The sequence below is a fragment of the Phyllobates terribilis genome, unplaced genomic scaffold (genome assembly GCF_046119375.1).
Source record: "Phyllobates terribilis strain yellow unplaced genomic scaffold, ASM4611937v1 Scaffold_49__1_contigs__length_9717188, whole genome shotgun sequence".
NCBI classification, from domain to species: Eukaryota; Metazoa; Chordata; class Amphibia; order Anura; family Dendrobatidae; genus Phyllobates; species Phyllobates terribilis.
This window is the reverse complement of record NW_027362809.1, coordinates 7,560,815-7,578,459: the sequence shown is the minus strand read 5'-3', so window position 1 is coordinate 7,578,459 and position 17,645 is coordinate 7,560,815. Positions and strand designations below refer to the sequence as shown.

The 17,645-nt window shown below is 43.2% G+C and overlaps 1 protein-coding gene across 1 annotated transcript in view; it reads right to left on the bottom strand.

Moving 5' to 3' along the window:
- Positions 1-16,024, bottom strand: part of LOC141191683 (uncharacterized) — a 29,378-nt gene extending 13,354 nt beyond the window's left edge. Inside the window, exons 1-3 of the mRNA XM_073661625.1 lie at positions 15,570-16,024; positions 15,363-15,486; positions 15,182-15,279 (exon numbers count right to left, since the gene is read on the bottom strand). Of these exons, the coding sequence (XP_073517726.1) occupies positions 15,182-15,279; positions 15,363-15,486; positions 15,570-15,824 (477 nt within the window). The 5' untranslated portion in view covers positions 15,825-16,024. The remainder of the gene's footprint in view (positions 1-15,181; positions 15,280-15,362; positions 15,487-15,569) is intronic.
- Positions 16,025-17,645: the final 1,621 nt, after the last annotated feature.

Sequence of the window (17,645 nt, the reverse complement as noted above, 5' to 3'; positions counted from 1 at the left end):
ATAAAAAGAACCTATAAATGTTTAGTGTCTACAAACTCATAATGACCAGTTTTAGCATTTAGTGAACGTGGAAAAACAAACAAAACATAATTGTGGAATTGCATTTTTTTTACAATTTCACCGCACTTGGAATTTTTTTCCCTGTTTTCCAGTACACGATAGGGTCAAACTAGTAATGAAGTTTAAAAGTACAACTCGTCCCCCAAAAAATAAGCCCTCGCATGGCCATATTGACCAGTCATGAAGGGGTTAATGAAAGAAAAACCCACAATGGTCACAGAAATACCTTGAATCTGACAAAAGTAATAAATTAAAAATCTCTGAAAATTAACAAATGAAAGTCAGGCATTGCTTTTCAACCCTGCTACCACAGAATTTAAAAAAAAATTAAACTTATGAAATCGGCCGGGACAGAAATGATGGTTCTTCTTCTTAACTTAATATTTTGTTGAACCTTTTGAGGCAATCACTGCAATCAAACGATTTCTGTAACTGTCAATGAGACTCCTGCACCTTTCGACAGGTATTTTGGCCCACTCCTCATGAGCAAACTGCTTCAGTTGTCCCGTGTATGAAGATTGCCTTTTCCAGACGGCATGTTTCAGCTCTTTCCAAAGATGCTCAATAGGATTTAGGTCAGGGCTCATAGAAGGCCACTTCAGAACAGTCCAATGTTTTCCTCTTAGCCATTCTTGGGTGCTTTTAGCTGTGTATTTTGGGTCATTATCCTGTTGCAAGACCCATAACCTGGACTGAGACCAAGCTTTCTGACACTGGGCAGCACATTTCTCTCTAAAATCCCTTGATAGTCTTGAGATTTCATTGTACCCTACACATATTCAAGACACCATGTGCCAGATGCAGCAAAGCAGCCCCAGAACATAACAGAGCCTCCTTCATGTTTCACAGTAGGGACAGTGTTCTTTTCTTGATATGCTTCATTTTTCCGTCTATGAACATAGAGCTGATGTGCCTTGCCAAAAACTTCCATTTTTGTCTCATCTGTCCATAGGACATTCTCCCAGAGGCTTTGTGGCTTGTCAACATGTAGTTTGGCAAATTCCAGTCTGACTTTTTTGTGATTTTCTTTTTCAACAATGGTGTCCTCCTTGATTGTCTCCCATGAAGTCCACTTTGGATCAAACAACGACGGATGGTCCGATCTGACACTGATGTTCCTTGAGCTTGAAGTTCACCTTTAATCTCTTTTTAAAAGTTATCCTGGGCTATTTTGTTACCATTTGTATTATCCGTCTCTTTGATTTGTCATCAATTTTCCTTTGCTTGTCAAATCTGTCCTTTGCTTTCTCTAGTCCATGTTGAGTGTGGTGCACAGCATGTCACCAAGCAGCACAGTGAGTATCTGTAGCCCTATATACAGGCCCACTGACTGATTACAAGATTGTAGACACCTGTGATGCTAATTAGTGGACACAACTTAATTTAACACGTCTCTTTTGTCACATTATTTTCAGGGGTACCATCATTTCTGTCCAGGCCTCCAGGCTTCATTTTCATAGATTTTTAATTTATTATTACTTTTGTCAAATTCAAGTTATTTCTGTGACCATTGTGGGTTTTTCTTTCATTAAACGAGGGGTACCAACAATTTTGACCACGTGTGTATAACATCGCATGATAGCCAGTGATAATTTTCTTGCTATAGAAAAATCTTCAAATACAGTAGCCACAAATTTAGAATCCCTAATGTAGCTGGGAATTTCATGTACTAGTGGTTGAAGATAGAAATCTATCCACACACCCAGTCTCTCTCCCATGGAACCTAAGCCCGCTACTATTGGTCTGAGTGGTGGTGGAAATATGTTTTTGTGGATCTTAGGAAATTAATGATATATACAGTACAGGCCAAAAGTTTGGACACACCTTCTCATTTAAAGATTTTTCTGTATTTTCATGACTATGAAAATTGTACATTCACACTGAAGGCATCAAAACTATTAATTAACACATGTGGAATTAGATACTTAACAAAAAAGTGTGAAACAACTGAAAATATGTCTTATATTCTAGGTTCTTCAAAGTAGCCACCTTTTGCTTTGATGACTGCTTTGCACACTCTTGGCATTCTCTTGATGAGCTTCAAGAGGTAGTCACCGGAAATGGTCTTCCAACAATCTTGAAGGAGTTCCCAGAGATGCTTAGCACTTGTTGGCCCTTTTGCCTTCACTCTGCGGTCCAGCTCACCCCAAACCATCTCGATTGGGTTCAGGTCTGGTGACTGTGGAGGCCAGGTCATCTGGCGTAGCACCCCATCACTCTCCTTCTTGGTCAAATAGCCCTTACACAGCCTGGAGTGTGTTGGGGGTCATTGTGCTGTTGAAAAATAAATGATGGTCCAACTAAACGCAAACCGGACGGAATAGCATGCCGCTGCAAGATGCTATGGTAGCCATGCTGGTTCAGTATGCCTTCAATTTTGAATAAATCCCCAACAGTGTCACCAGCAAAGCCCCTCCACACCATCACACCTCCTCCTCCATGCTTCACGGTGGGAACCAAGCATGTAGAGTCCATCCGTTCACCTTTTCTGCGTCGCACAAAGACACGGTGGTTGGAACCAAAGATCTCAAATTTGGACTCATCAGACCAAAGCACAGATTTCCACTAGTCTAATGTGCATTCCATGTGTTCTTTAGCCCAAACAAGTCTCTTCTGCTTGTTGCCTGTCCTTAGCAGTGGTTTCCTAGCAGCTATTTTACCATGAAGGCCTGCTGCACAAAGTCTCCTCTTAACAGTTGTTGTAGAGATGTGTCTGCTGCTAGAACTCTGTGTGGCATTGACCTGGTCTCTAATCTGAGCTGCTGTTAACCTGCGATTTCTGAGGCTGGTGACTCGGATAAACTTATCCTCAGAAGTAGAGGTGACTCTTGGTCTTCCTTTCCTGGGGTGGTCCTCATGTGAGCCAGTTTCTTTGTAGCGCTTGATGGTTTTTGCAACTGCACTTGGGGACACATTCAAAGTTTGCCCAATTTTTCGGACTGACTGACCTTCATTTCTTAAAGTAATGATGGACACTCGTTTTTCTTTACTTAGCTGCTTTTTTCTTGTCATAATACAAATTCTAACAGTCTATTCAGTAGGACTATCAGCAGTGTATCCACCAGACTTCTGCACAACACAACTGATGGTCCCAACCCCATTTATAAGGCAAGAAATCCCACTTATTAAACCTGACAGGGCACACCTGTGAAGTGAAAACCATTTCCGGTGACTACCTCTTGAAGCTCATCAAGAGAATGCCAAGAGTGTGCAAAGCAGTCATCAAAGCAAAAGGCGGCTACTTTGAAGAACCTAGAATATAAGACGTATTTTCAGTTGTTTCACACTTTTTTGTGAAGTATATAATTCCACATGTGTTAATTCATAGTTTTGATGCCTTCAGTGTGAATGTACAATTTTCATAGTCATGAAAATACAGAAAAATCTTTAAATGAGGTGTGTCCAAACTTTTGGTCTGTACTGTAGGTATGAAAGGATGTTCCACATAGAGCTGTTCTGCCAGTTTTTTTTATCCAAGGCTCCTGTACTCAAACCTTTTTGTAGCAATATATATAATTCCATATTGAAATAATTGGTGGGGTCTCAGGTTAGTTCCAAATACACATCCGTGTTTCTTGTTTCTTAAATCCATCAAATTGAGCTTGAGCTAAATAGAATGTAATTCCACTATTGTGCCCCACTTGTCTGCTTGTCGCACTGTCAAATTCATATTAGTTTTGAGTTCCCTCAGGGCAATTTTTTCTTTTCTAGTTACTTTGTTATTTTTATTTCCTTTATGAGTGATTTCATTTGTTTAGAGAAACCAAATCCTTTTCAATAAGATCCTGAAACTGGTCTAAAAAGATGGAACGTGATTGAAGTGGCTTAAAGGATGGATTTCCCCTATGAAACAGACCATTCAGAGAGGTATCAGATTTCATAGATTCCCTCTCCAATGATTTCAATTGTAATAAAACCTTTTGTTCTGGAAAAGATTTGTTAGGAGTAATATCAGAACTAACTGTTGCAACATCAGTAATATTTTCAACATCATTATCAGAGCTATCAAAATGATATTTCACAGTAAGGGTCCGCGCCAGTATATTAACATCCAAAATTGCTCTAAATACAGCAAACTCGTTGGTAGGGGCAAAACTTAGGCTTTTCGCTAAAAGTGATAATTGTTCCTCTGATAACACAAAACTGGTCAAATTCCAAAATCGATAGCTCTAATAGCGGCGGTTTCTGTTCCGGGTGGTATATCTGTTTCCGCTTGTGTTTGTGGCCCCCCTTCCTCTGTTTTTTGGCATGCTAGTAGATGTATTTTGTGGATGTTCAGAATAAAATCTTCCATCTTCCCTAAGTTAGCTTTCAGTTTCTCATTATGGCTAGTGAAATCCTTGTTGTGCACAAATGTTTCCAATGAGGATTGGATACAAAAACTAAAACAGAAATAGTAAGTTCCAGCTCCTCATATTTCAGGATTAACCCATCAACTTCAATGAACAATCGTTAAGGATCCAGTTCCACTGTTTGAAATCTCATTATACAGGGCTGTGGCCATTTTTTTTAGCCTTAATCCCATTGGTATCATCTCCTTTTTCACATACATTTCTAATCTTCTAATAAGAAAAAAACATGAAAAAAAGCACAAGACACATGTTAAACATTTGTTTTAAAAGAAATTAACTCTTTTGAGCACCAGAACAGATGTCCACAGTAGGGATGGCACAGGTACGGCTGCTACATAAACCCTGGCAGTCTAACCACTTGCTGCTGTCAAATGCAAACATGGCATCTAAGAATGTTTGACAGAGTTCAGCTCAATGCCCCTCCTCCCCAAGTACTCAATAGTATAGGGCTGCCTAGTTACTAGGATACTTAAATGCCTAATAATGGTGTCTGGGCCTGCAATGTACAAAAGTCTATTAACACATTAACACGCCTCCAAACACATTAGACTAAAACACACACCCCCAGGAAGAAGCAGGTGCAAAACGTGCGTCGGGGCTTCCGCCTACTCAGTGGCTGAGACTATCCTAGGTACTAATCCTATACATGTATCTATGCTCTTATATTTTTATATGGTAGTTCTTTTAACCCCTTCAGCTTTTTAGCTGGTATGTCTATTGCACGCAAGGCACTTTATGCATTTATTTATATGCTGTATTATAAGCATTTACTTATTAATATATACATATTCCTTTATAGATTTAATTCTGTTTTTTGTTACTTAAACTACTCTAGTAGTGCATGATCTATTGAACTGGTACCATTGTGGGTCTGATTCATTTTTATATATTTCATTGCACTAGGAATATGTTGTAATAGAACCACATATTATATACTATCCACTTGGTGGCTACGATATAAATTATTTATTATTTTTATATCACATAAATTTTTGTTATTGTGACATACTCAGGGGTACCATTTCTAATTTATACTGGGTGAGGTGTCACACTGTCTTGTATCCCCTCCTCTTGAATTTTAATATATTTTTGTCTTTGTAAAGTTCTATTAATAAAAATTTACGTTTTACTCTATTGGGTTTATATAAGCTCTGTCTTTTTGGATGTCTATGTAATTTGGCAGTACCCATTTAATGTACCGGTATGTGGTCAAATATAAGCACATAGACTGAAGTTGAATGAAAGCACTGATTTCGGGGGTTTGGTTGACTATATAATGTATTTGGGGGCCTCCTGACAGATGATGTCAGGGCAGAGAAGGATCTGGCATCCTGAATTTCACATGTTAATCTGTTTGTTCTTCCTGTAGAAAATCCTCCACTAGAGGAGTCTTGAGGCGACCCTCATACAGATCACATAAAAGCTGGAATATTTGTGTGTATGGAGGAGTCTGGAGAGATAGCCGTCTGCCAAATGACCATTCAGCCAACACTTATGTGTATGGGGCCGTTAGTATTACATGACAGGCAGTGATAGTATACAGCACTACAGTAGTACAGTGCATTATCTGAGCAATCAGAGGCTTGTATGTTGTATGATCGCACTAAAGAGAGTTGTTTAACCCCTTAGAGCCAATTTTGACCTTATTGACCAAGCCAAAGTTTACAATTCTGACCAGTGTCACTTTATGAGGCAATATCTCTGGAACGCTTCAATGGATCTTACTAATTCAAAGATTGTTTTTAGTGACATATTGTACTTCACGATAGTGGTAAAATTTATTTGATATGACTTACATTTATTTGTAAAAAAATGTAAATTTGGTGAAAATTTTGCAATTTTCAAACTTTGAATTCTTATGCCTTTAAATCAGAGTTATGTCACATGCTTCACAGGAACTGAAGCAACGTGGAAGGAAAAAATAAACATTTAACTTTTTTCACAAAAATTTTACTTCAGACCCAATTTTTTTTTATTTTCACAAGGCTAATAATAGAAAATGGACCACAAAATGTGTTGTGCAATTTCTGCTGAGCATGCAGATATCTTATATGTGGGGGAAAACCACTGTTTAAGCGCACAGCAGGGTTCGGATGGGAAGGAGCATTGTTTGACTTTTTGAAAGCAAAAATGGCTGGAAATAAGACCGGAATCCATGTTGCGTTTGGAGAGCCCTTGATGTGTCTAAAAATAGTTGAAACCCCCCATAAGTCCCCCCATTTTGGAAACTACACCCCTCATGGAATGCATCTAGATATGTGGTGATCACATTGAACCCCCAGGTGCTTCACAGAAGTTTAGAGCGTAGTGCAGTGAAGATAAAAAATTCAACTTTTTCAACAAAAATGTAATTTTAGCCCCAAATTTCTTTGTTTTCACAAAGGTAACAGAAGAAATTGAAGCCCAAAATTTGTTGTTCAATCTCTCGAGTACGCTGATACCCCATATATAGAGGAAAACTATTGTTTGGGCGCATGGCAGGGCTCAGAAAGGAAGGAGTGACGTTTTGGAATGCAGACTTTGATGAAATAGCCTGCGGGTGTCATTTCACGTTTGGAGAGCCCCTGATGTGCCTAAACAGTGGAAAAGCCCAACAAGTGACCCCATTTTGGAAACTACACCCCTCAAGGATTTTATCCATGGGTACAGTGAGCATTTTGAACACACAGGTACTACACATAATTTGATAACATTAGGTCGTCATATGGAAAATTTTAATTTTTTTCACGAAAATATTGTTTTAGCCCCAAATCTGTAATTTTCACGATGGATAATAGTTGAAAATGGATCCCATAATTTGTTACATAATTTATTCTGAACGTGATGATACCGTATATGTGGTCAAAAACTTCTCTTTGGGCACACGGCAGGGCTAGGAAAGGAAAAAGTGCTATTTATCCGGAATAAATTGTGAATGCCACGTCGCATTTGGAGAGCCCCTGACATGCGAAAGCAGCAGAAACCCCCTGAGGTGACCACATATTTGAAAATTTACTGCCTAAGGAATTAATCTAGGGGTGTAGTGAGTGTTTTGAACTCATAGGTGCCTCACAGAATTTTATAACACTGAAACATGGAAATGACATTAGTGGTAAAAATATAATTATTGTATTTGCTGCAAATTTTCAGGTACACAAGGGTTAATAGGTGAAAATGGACCCCATAATTTATCGCACAATTTCTTCCGAACACGGTGAGCCCCATATGTCATCAGAAATTGTTTTTAGGCCACACGTCAGGGCTGAGAAGAAAGGAGAGCTATTTGGCTTTTGGAGCACAGATTTTGCTAGAATAGTTTGCGGGCGACATTTGCGGAACCCTGAATGTGTCAGAACAGCAGAAAAACCCCAAAAGTAACCCCAATGTAGAAATTGCACCTCTCAATGAATTCATCTACAGCTACAGTGACTATTTTGTAACATCCACTTCAGGCTTTTTCTGGAGAATTACAAATCTGCCAGTTTAATGCCCACACATTATGTCCCCATACAGTGTAGTGCCCCCATATATTGTAGCGTCCTCATGTAGCATCGGAGTCTCTGCCCCCTGCCAGGCAGAGACGCCGTCCCCCTTATCGCCGCGGTCCTGCTCCAACGTCTTCCGGCCTCCCTGCAGCTGCTGCTGGTGCACGCAGCTTCCCTGGCTCTGTGCTTAGGGCGCGCGCGCACGCTCCCTCCCGGTTTGCACGGGCCATGGAACCCGGTGGCCCCCAGGCTCCTTCGCTTGCTGACCTGTACCAGGAGGTTTCTCGTCAGAGATGCCAACAGGAAACCATCCTGACCTACCTGCGGTCTGTCAACTCCCGCCTGGACATGCTGTCCGTCCCACCTGTGTCCGCCTCGAGCCGAGCGGCACCAGCTCTGGCGGCGCCTCAGCCTACTGGTGCCATGGCATCCAGCTCTGGACCACGGCTCTCTGCGCCTTGTTTTGGGGGTGACCCCGTCTTATGTCGGGGTTTTCTGAACCAGTGCACGCTGCACTTTAAACTCCTGGCACATCAGTTTCCCTCCGACTGGGCCAAGGTGGCGTTCATCATGTCTCACCTCACTGGGGAAGCATTGGAATGGCTAAACCCTTTATGGGAGAGAGGGGATCCCCTGGTGTCAGATCTTCCGGCTTTCCTCAATGCCTTCAGGAAGGTCTTCGATGAGCCTGGACGAAGGACTTCTACTGCCTCCTCATTGCTCTGTCTCCGCCAAGGGAGTCTCACCGTGGGCCAGTATGCCATACAGTTCCGTACCCTCACATCTGTACGGAAGTGATTAACCAGAGCAGAGTCAGCATGGGTTTGAAACTAACAAGTCATGTCAGACTAACTTAATTTCCTTCTATGACAGAATCACTGACTGGGTGGATCAGGGAAATGCTGTAGATATAGTATATCTTGACTTCAGCAAAGCATTTGACAAAGTATCTCACACCTTCCTTATTGAAAAAATGACCAAGTATGCAATGGACCAGGCAACTGTTAGGTGAATTCATAACTGGCTTAGTGATCGGACTCAAAGGGTGGTTGTAAATGGCTTCACATCCAGCTGGATGAATGTCTCAAGTGGGGTACCACAGGGCTCCGTCCTGGGACCTGTATTGTTCAACATCTTTATCAATGATTTAGATAAAGGAATTGAGGGTAAACTGATTAAATTTGCTGATGACACAAAGCTAGGAGGGATAGCTAATACTAGAGAAGAGAGAGAGAGGATTCAAAAAGACCTAAATAAACTGGAGAAGTGGGCAGCAACCAACAGAATGGTTTTTAACAGGGAAAAATGCAAAGTACTACATCTGGGCAATAAAAATGAAAAAAGCATATACAGAATGGGAGGAATAGAGCTAAGCAACAGTACATGTGAAAAAGACTTAGGTATACTAATAGATCATAGACTGAACATGAGTCAACAGTGTGATGCAGCAGCAAAAAAGGCAAATACAATTCTGGGATGTATTAACAGAAGCATACAGTCTAGATCACGTGAAGTCATTATCGGTCTTTACTCTTTGGTCAGACCTCATCTGGAATACTGTGTACAGTTTTGGGCACCACATGTTAAAAAACACATAGACAAACTGGAGCAAGTTCAGAGAAGAACGACCAGAATGGTGACTGGTCTGCAAACCATGTCCTATGAGGAACGGTTGCAGGATTTGGGAATGTTTAGCTTGCAAAAAAGAAGACCGAGAGGAGACTTAATAGCTGTATACAAATATGTCAAGGGCTGTCACATTGTAGAAGGATCATCTTTATTCTCATTTGCACAAGGAAAGACTAGAAGCAATGGGATGAAACTAAATGGGAGGAGACACAGATTAGATATTAGAAAAAACTTTTTGACAGTTAGGGTGATTAATGAGTGGAACAGGCTGCCACGAGAGGTGGTGAGTTCCCCTTCAATGGACGTCTTCAAACAGAGGCTGGACAGACATCTGTCTGAGATGATTTAGTGAATCCTGCTTTGAGCAGGGGGTTGGACCAGATGACCCAGGAGGTCCCTTTCAACTCTACCATTCTATGATTCTATGATTCTATGATTCTATGATCTGAGCTTGCCTGGAACAACAAGGCCCTGGTGTCCACCTTCTGGGAGGGTCTTTCCGGACGGAGCAAGGTACGAGCTAGCTGGCCGGGACATTCCTACCACCCTGCATGACCTGGTGTCACAAGCTACCTGGATTGACATCCGTTTCCTGGAACGAGCTAAGGAGACTACCCGGGAGAGAAGATTTCCCCATCTTGCTTCTGTTTTCCAGAAACCTGCCTCCCAACCAGCAACTCCCCGGGCACGCTCGCCCGAACCCATGCAGATCGACCAGACCAAGATGGTCAAGTCTCGCCAAGAAGCACGCCGAGCCGAGGGGAGTTGTTTTTACTGTGGTAGTAAGGAGCATCTGATTCGTTCCTGTCCGGTGAAGGCGGGAAACTCCAGCGTCTAGGACCGCTCGGAGAGGTCGTCCTAGGCAAGAGTAAATCCACTCTGCATTTTCCGTGGAGAGGCGTGTGCGCCTATCAGTGATGATTGCCCCAGCGGAACTGAAAACACGCTCAGACACCACACTAGCAGCCGGGCAGGCCAACACCTCCAAGGCATATAAGGAGAGGTCGGGCCAAGTGTTCAGTTTAGACACCCAATAATTAAAGGAAACTGAAGGGTCAGAAAGGATGCACGAATGGTCACTTAAGTAACCCTAGAGCATCTTCTGCAACTTATCCCTCCTTGGCATTGTTACAGGCACAGATAGCCCTTGCTGTTGTGCTGGTTTACTGAAAATAGCCCAATTTGTGCACATTTTCCTCCACCTCCATTGGAGCTGATGTTCGTGTCTCTCCCCATTATCCCTTGGCGTAGAAAAGAGCTGGTACCTCTGCCACCAGCATTGTATGAGGGTGACGTTTTCAGCAACTGATCTACAACGGCCCTCTTGAACGATTCCATTGTAAAACTCTTTGGTGACTCCAAAAGGAGAGAAGGAAATTTCTCCTTGTACCGTAGATCGAGAAAGGTGGCCAAGCAGTATAGGTTGTTGGATAAAATGTGAATCATGTGAGGGTCTTGCCACAGACACTTACGCATGAACTGTGCCATGTGGGCCAAGCTGCAAAAAGGCAAATGTTCTGTGTCCCCAAAAGTACCCATCCTCTCCTCACGCTGACTCGCCTTCTACTCCACCTCCTCGTTCTCCTCTCCAGCCCATCCAGCCTGGACAGACATGAAGCTTGTGTTGGGTGTCCACTCTGTAGCATTACAAGTCCCCTCGGTAGCACAGAAAAACAAAGTCCTCTCCCTCCTCATCTTCCTCCTCATCACCCATTGTTGCCTCAGAATATTGAGTGGGCTGGGTAGTAACACCCATTGGGAAATCTGGCATCCCATAGCACTTCTCAATGTGAACAGGAAGATTTTGGCTAAGATACTTTTCAACAGGCTGGTGAAGTTTGCACCCTGGCTCCTTTCGAAGGCTCAGCACTGTTGCGTTCCTGGCCGTAGAACTTTTACTGCTGTTGTTGTTGTCCAAGAGGCCATGGAGCAAGGTAGGGCAGGCCTTTGGAAGGGGTTCTTGCTGACCCTGGATGAGGCAAAAGCCTTTGATAGGGCTAACCATGAGTACCTCTGGTTCACTCTTGAGGTATGGTCAGCCTGGAGGGTTTGTGGACTGGCTTAAGACATTGTATGCAGGGGCTGAGACTTTCCCTCTGGTAAATGTGTGGATTGGACAAACTTTCAGGGTAGGATCTGGTGTCCGTCAGGGCTGTCCTCTTAACCCTTTGCTTTACGCCTTTGCAGTTGATCCCATTCTCAGAAGGATCGATTGTGGATCGTTGGCAGGGGTGCGGATGGGCAGGGCGGCGCCGGAGTCTATCCTGAGGGGTGGCCTACGCGGACGATGTCACCGTGTTTCTTCGCAAGAGGAGGCAATAGTGGTGATGTCAGAAGTGGAGCGCTACTCGGAGGCATCCAGGTCCAATGTCAACCAGGATAAGTGTGAAAGTCTCTGACTGGGAGGCGGAGATCCGGGGTTTGATCTTCCGGACACCCTCCCCAAACACCAAAAACACGCCAAAGTTCTGGGCACCGAATTCAGCCAGGGTGATTACCCCATGAAAAACTGGGATGGCAGAATCAAAAGATGTCACCCAAAGAGTGGACCAATGGAAGGGTTGGTCTTTGACCCTGAGGGAAAGGGTTGGCCTGTGCAAAGCTTTCCTGCTCCCCTTGCTAATCTACCTAGGCAGCATCTGTGTCTTGCCAGAGCCTCTTTGGACACGGGTCTACAGTCTGTTCTTCCAGATGTTATGGGGGAATAGACTGAACCTAGTCAAGCGGGAGGTCACTTACCGCACAAGGAGACTAGGGTGGTTGGATATGGTGAGCTCCGTGGTTTTCCTAGTGAACACCTTCTTGAAAGTTAACGTGGCAAACCTCTGTAAGAAGAGGGCTCCTCCGTGGGTATTATCCTGCAAAGGATGGTTTCAGCCTTTCTTCCAGGAATGAGAGACAGGGGGAAGATTGATGGATCTTCGCACACTGCATGGGCATCTCCCTGCTTATGTTACCCCGGCTCTGAAATTGATCCACCGGTGGGGTCTGGGAAAGTAGGAGGTGAGGGCCCTCCCGAGGAAACTCCTTGGTAGGAGGGTCTTGCTTTCTCATTTTCATAGTCCATTGGTACTCAAGGACTGCCCAAGTCGGGATCTGGAGGTTGGAATGAGTTTGTTAAATTCTAGCAGGATCCCCAAGAAGTACTGGGACTTGACTTAGCGCTGCCCCCGTGAGGCTTGTGCTAACATAATGGAAAGCATGAATCACTTCATACTTCATTGCCCCTTTAATACAGAGGTGTACGACAGGGTGGGAGTTTCCATTGGTTGGCCGCGGCTGGCTACTCTGTCCTATGCCAGGTGGGCCTATGGAGCGTTCGGAGACCTTGGGAGAAGGGAAAGAACCATTTCATTCATAGTAAGTGTAGTGGTGAGGTATTTCACGTGGAACGCACAAGTTTTAGTTTCGATGCAGAGTAAAATCCTCAGTGTAGATGAAGTTTGGAGGAACATCGTAGGTGACCTGGTGAAGGTACGTTTTCTGGAGTATGAAAGACTGGGTGCCCGGAAGGCGGCCCATCTCTGGTGGCGCTTTTCCTTCAGGGTGCCTTAGTCCGGTAGTACTGCTATATCCTGGTGGTGGGCTGATGTCTTCCCACCCTAGATTTTTGTTTCGTAGTTATGTCTCCTGAATAGGAGGTTTTCAAGCATCGAACTTGAGCCTTGGATGGTGAGCATGTAGGTTGCCTTTGCCCTGGCCTCTGCTCAACTTGGTATGGCAGATGCTACAGACTACAATGTTTTTCTCTGAAGGACTTTCAGAAAAAAAATTCCACACAGCAGCTGAACGCCCCCTTGCCCTGACTTGGCGCACAGTGCTCTAGGGAACAGTTGACCCAGTTCTCACTCTGGGCAAATCACGACCCCTTGGTGCCTGTGTTGGTGCTACATATCCATCTTCCTCTGTGTTGCTGTCATGGCTATGCATGCCAACGGTCCAGGTCGGATGAGTGGACTTATCATCGACTACCTCGTCTTCCATCTAATCCTCCTTCCCAGTTGACATTGTAGGCTGACTTGATAGCAACTGTGTCTCATCATTAGCCTCCACCTCTGGAGACAAAAAATGACGTTCCGCCAAGTGGCTTTGAGCATCAACGCACGCCACCTTCTCTTGTCCCTCTTCAATGCTGCACGGTGATAGTCCAAAGCCAACCAAAGGATACGTACCAAACAGATCCTCGGAGTGGCCAAGCTTGGGGTCATATGTCTCCTGTGACTGATAATGGTTGGAGGAAGGAGAACCAGCTTCAGGATTGGATGGGCCAGTCTTCTGTGTATCCACAGTAGACTGTGTGGTCGTGGAAGATTTGTTGCTGCTTGACAAATGCGTAGAGGCCTTGTCTGCTATCCAAGACAGAATCTGCTCTCGCTCTTCTGGCTTCCACACACGTTTAAAATCCAGACAGGGAAATTTTTCCAGGAACATAGTGGATGCATCAAACTTCTAACCTGACACAGACAAAGTGCCTTCTCGCGCACCACTGAAAACACCAAGTCCACGTCCCTTAACAACAGGCTATTTTGCCATTTTGGGTTTTGTTGACAGATTTTCAGATGTTGATGGCACAATCCAAGCTAGCCGTCACAGCCAAAATAGTGGTTAAAATGGCCTGGTGCATGCTTTGTAGCAGGCATTAGGAAATGTTTGGACTACTGCTTTGTGTAGGGCACTCAATGATTCAATGATTTTTTAAGTGGACTAACATGGACAGAAGGCAGGCTGACACCCCAAAATAGTGGTTAAAATGGCCTGGTGCATGCTTTGTAGCAGGCAGTAGGAAATGTTTGGACTACTGCTTTGTGTAGGGCACAAAAAGCTTTTTTAAGTGGACTAATATGGACAAAAGGCAGGCTCTGACCCCCGAAAACAGCAGGGAAAATAGATCAGTGCTAAAAAAAGGGCAGCACAAAATGCTCCTTCTGTGTGTGCTGGAAAAATATTGCTTTGCCCCTGACAAGAGCTGTTTTAATATGGACACTGGAAGAACACTACCTAATACACTCCCTACCTAATGCACAATCTCTCCCTCCTTGTACTATGACTTTGTTGTGTGTCTTCAGCTCTGAAAAGAGCTATTTTTTGGTGGTATTATGGAGCTAGTGAGTGGCTCCTTTAAACACAGAACTAGTATACATTGCAGGTAGCCCTTAAAAGGGCTTTTGTTTTATCAAGAGGCCTAAACACTCTCCCTAGCAGCTCAGCAATCTCTCCCTATGCTTATAGAATGCAGGCTCCAGATCCAATGTGCACAAAAGGGCGGCGGCAGGGCTTAAATAGACCCTATGACGCTGGGTGGCCAGCCAATCACAGTAATGCCACAACCAAGATGTCTGCGGCATTACTGTGATTGGTTATGAAACCCAGCATGTTTAGTGGCTGCAAAGGAGGCGCCAAAACTACAGGGCGGGACAACCGAATATAGCGAAGCGAGTACACAAATACTCGCAATATAACTAGCAACCCGAATACCGTACTATCCGTGCGTATAGCGAATAGTAACGAATACACTCGCTCATCACTAACGATCAGCTCTAATCCTGCCATCTCCACCGTTCTCATTATACAAGTATAAACTATATAATTCTGGTGGATAAATCAAGACCGAACACAAGACCTTCACAGCCGTCTACACATCATAGGGGAGGTCTCATGACACCTTCTCTCATCTACCTGATGATCCTGAGGAACATTGGGGTCTTCTTGTTTACAGTCCAGTGGAAGAAGAGGACGGGGACATCTCTCTGGTGTTGTCCTCTTACTGGATAGATCTAGAGGAAGCAAATACAGGGACTGAATTCATTCTTTACATATAGACAATTATAGGCCATGTGTATTCAGTCCTGTCTATTACCTGGTGATGTGAGGGGCTGGGGAACCTCCATCATGACGTCCTTGTACAGATCTTTGTGTCCTTCTAAATACTCCCACTCCTCCATGGAGAAATAGACAGCGACATCCTGACATCTTATAGGAACCTGACACATACAATGATACCGTCATCCCCCTGATCCCTTCATAGCGTTACTGTATAATGTTCCAGCATTCCCAGCAGTGTCACCTCTCCAGTCAGCAGTTCAATTATCTTGTAGTTGAGATTTAGTATCTTCTGGTCATTGATGTCCTCATGTATCAGGGGCTGAGGTGGAGGCCCCGTGATTGGGCTCAGGGGTCTTTCCCATCCCTCAGACACAGGGTCCTGACAGCGCTCACTAGAGGTCTTCTTCACTACTGTATAATCCTGGTTATGGAGAGACACATTAATAAATCTCACTCCAGACATTTCCAGAGTCCTCACCTCTCCAGTTCTGTCCATCTGTTATTCCCATAGATAAGAATGATGTAATGTGACGTCATCAGAATCTCTCACCTCTCCAGTAAGCCGGAAGAGGATCTCTAGGGTGAGGTGTAATATCCTCTCCGCCATCTTCTCTCTGTCCATATCCATCTTTGATGGGTAAATCAGGAAAATTCTCTTATATAGAAGAAATTCACTGAGAGGATTCGATATTGTAGAGACCTGAATGAGAAGTTGAGCAGATGTAACATCATAAAAATCCGGTGTAATAATACAATTACTGGAGATAATAAGGGAAACATATGAGGAGATTTGTTTTACAGTATCTAGTTTTCTTCTTTACATTTACTAATAAAACCTATATATTTTAGGCCACAGACAACAAGCAGTTTCTTCCTCAGAATCTGCAAGTGAATACGTTTCTCATAGACTCCTCTACCTTATTGCTAATTCTCGTCTCATTTACCGACACTGGAATCGGCATTAGCAATACTGCAGGAGATATTCATTACACGTGACATGAGAAATAACTACTTTATGATGAAGACGAAATCTTCATCTTCCACTATGGCTCTATAAACGTATTTGGCCAGAGTCCGTCACTGACAACATCACCACCGGCCGTCTATATGTTTCTTGTCTTCACCGGACTGTCATCTTCTATCACGTTAGATCTCAGGTCTGATTCACACCCAGAAGTTTGAGGCATTAATAAAAGCTTGTTTGTAAGAACACAAAGACAGGAGTTATTTGATACCAAAGTTTCCATGTACAGTGTTTTATGGGGTTTATTTCTGGCCTTAGGCTTTCCTATAATACAAGAAAAACTCCATAAAAAAGCAGATATTAACCCCTTAAGCCCCGCGGGTGGTTTGCACGTTAATGACCAGGCCAATTTTTACAATTCTGACCACTGTCACTTTATGAGGTAATTACTCTGGAACGCTTCAACGGATCCCCCTGATTCTGAGATTATTTTTTCATGACATATTGTACTTCATGATTGTGGAAAAATTTCTTCGATATCACTTGCGTTTATTTGTGAAAAAAAAGGAAATTTGGCGAAAATTTAGAAAATTTTGCAATTTTCAAAATTTGAATTTTTAAGCCCTGAAATCAGAGCGATATGTCACACAAAAGAGTTAATAAATAACATTTCCCACATGTCTACTTTACATCAGCACAATTTTGGAACCAAAATTTTTTTTGTTAGGGAGCTATAAGGGTTAAAAGTTGACCAGCGATTTCTCATTTTTCCAACAAAATTTACAAAACCATTTTTTTAGGGACCACATCACATTTGAAGTCACTTTGAGAGGTCTTTATGACAGAAAATACCCAAAAGTGACACCATTTTAAAAACTGCACTCCTCAAGGTGCTCAAAACCACATTCAAGAACTTTATTAACCCTTCAGGTGCTTCACAGGAATTTTTTGAATGTGGAAGAAAAAAATGAACATTTAACTTTTTTCACAAAAATGTTACTTTCGACCCAATTTTTTTATTTTCACAGGGGTAACAAGAAAAAATGGACCCCAAAATTTGTTGTCAATTTCCCCTGGGCACGCAGATACCCAATATTTGGGGAAAAAACACTGTTTGGGCGCACGGCAGGGCTCGGAAGGGAAGGAGCGCCATTTGACTTTTTGATTGTAAAATTTGCTTGAATAATTAGCGGACGCCATGTTGTGTTTGGAGAGCCCATGTGTGCCCAAACTTTGGAGCTCCCCACAAGTGACCCCATTTTGGAAACTAGACCCCCCAAGGCACCTTTCTAGATGCATAGTGAGCACTTGGAACCCCCAGGTGCTTCACAAATTGATTCGTAAAAATGAAAA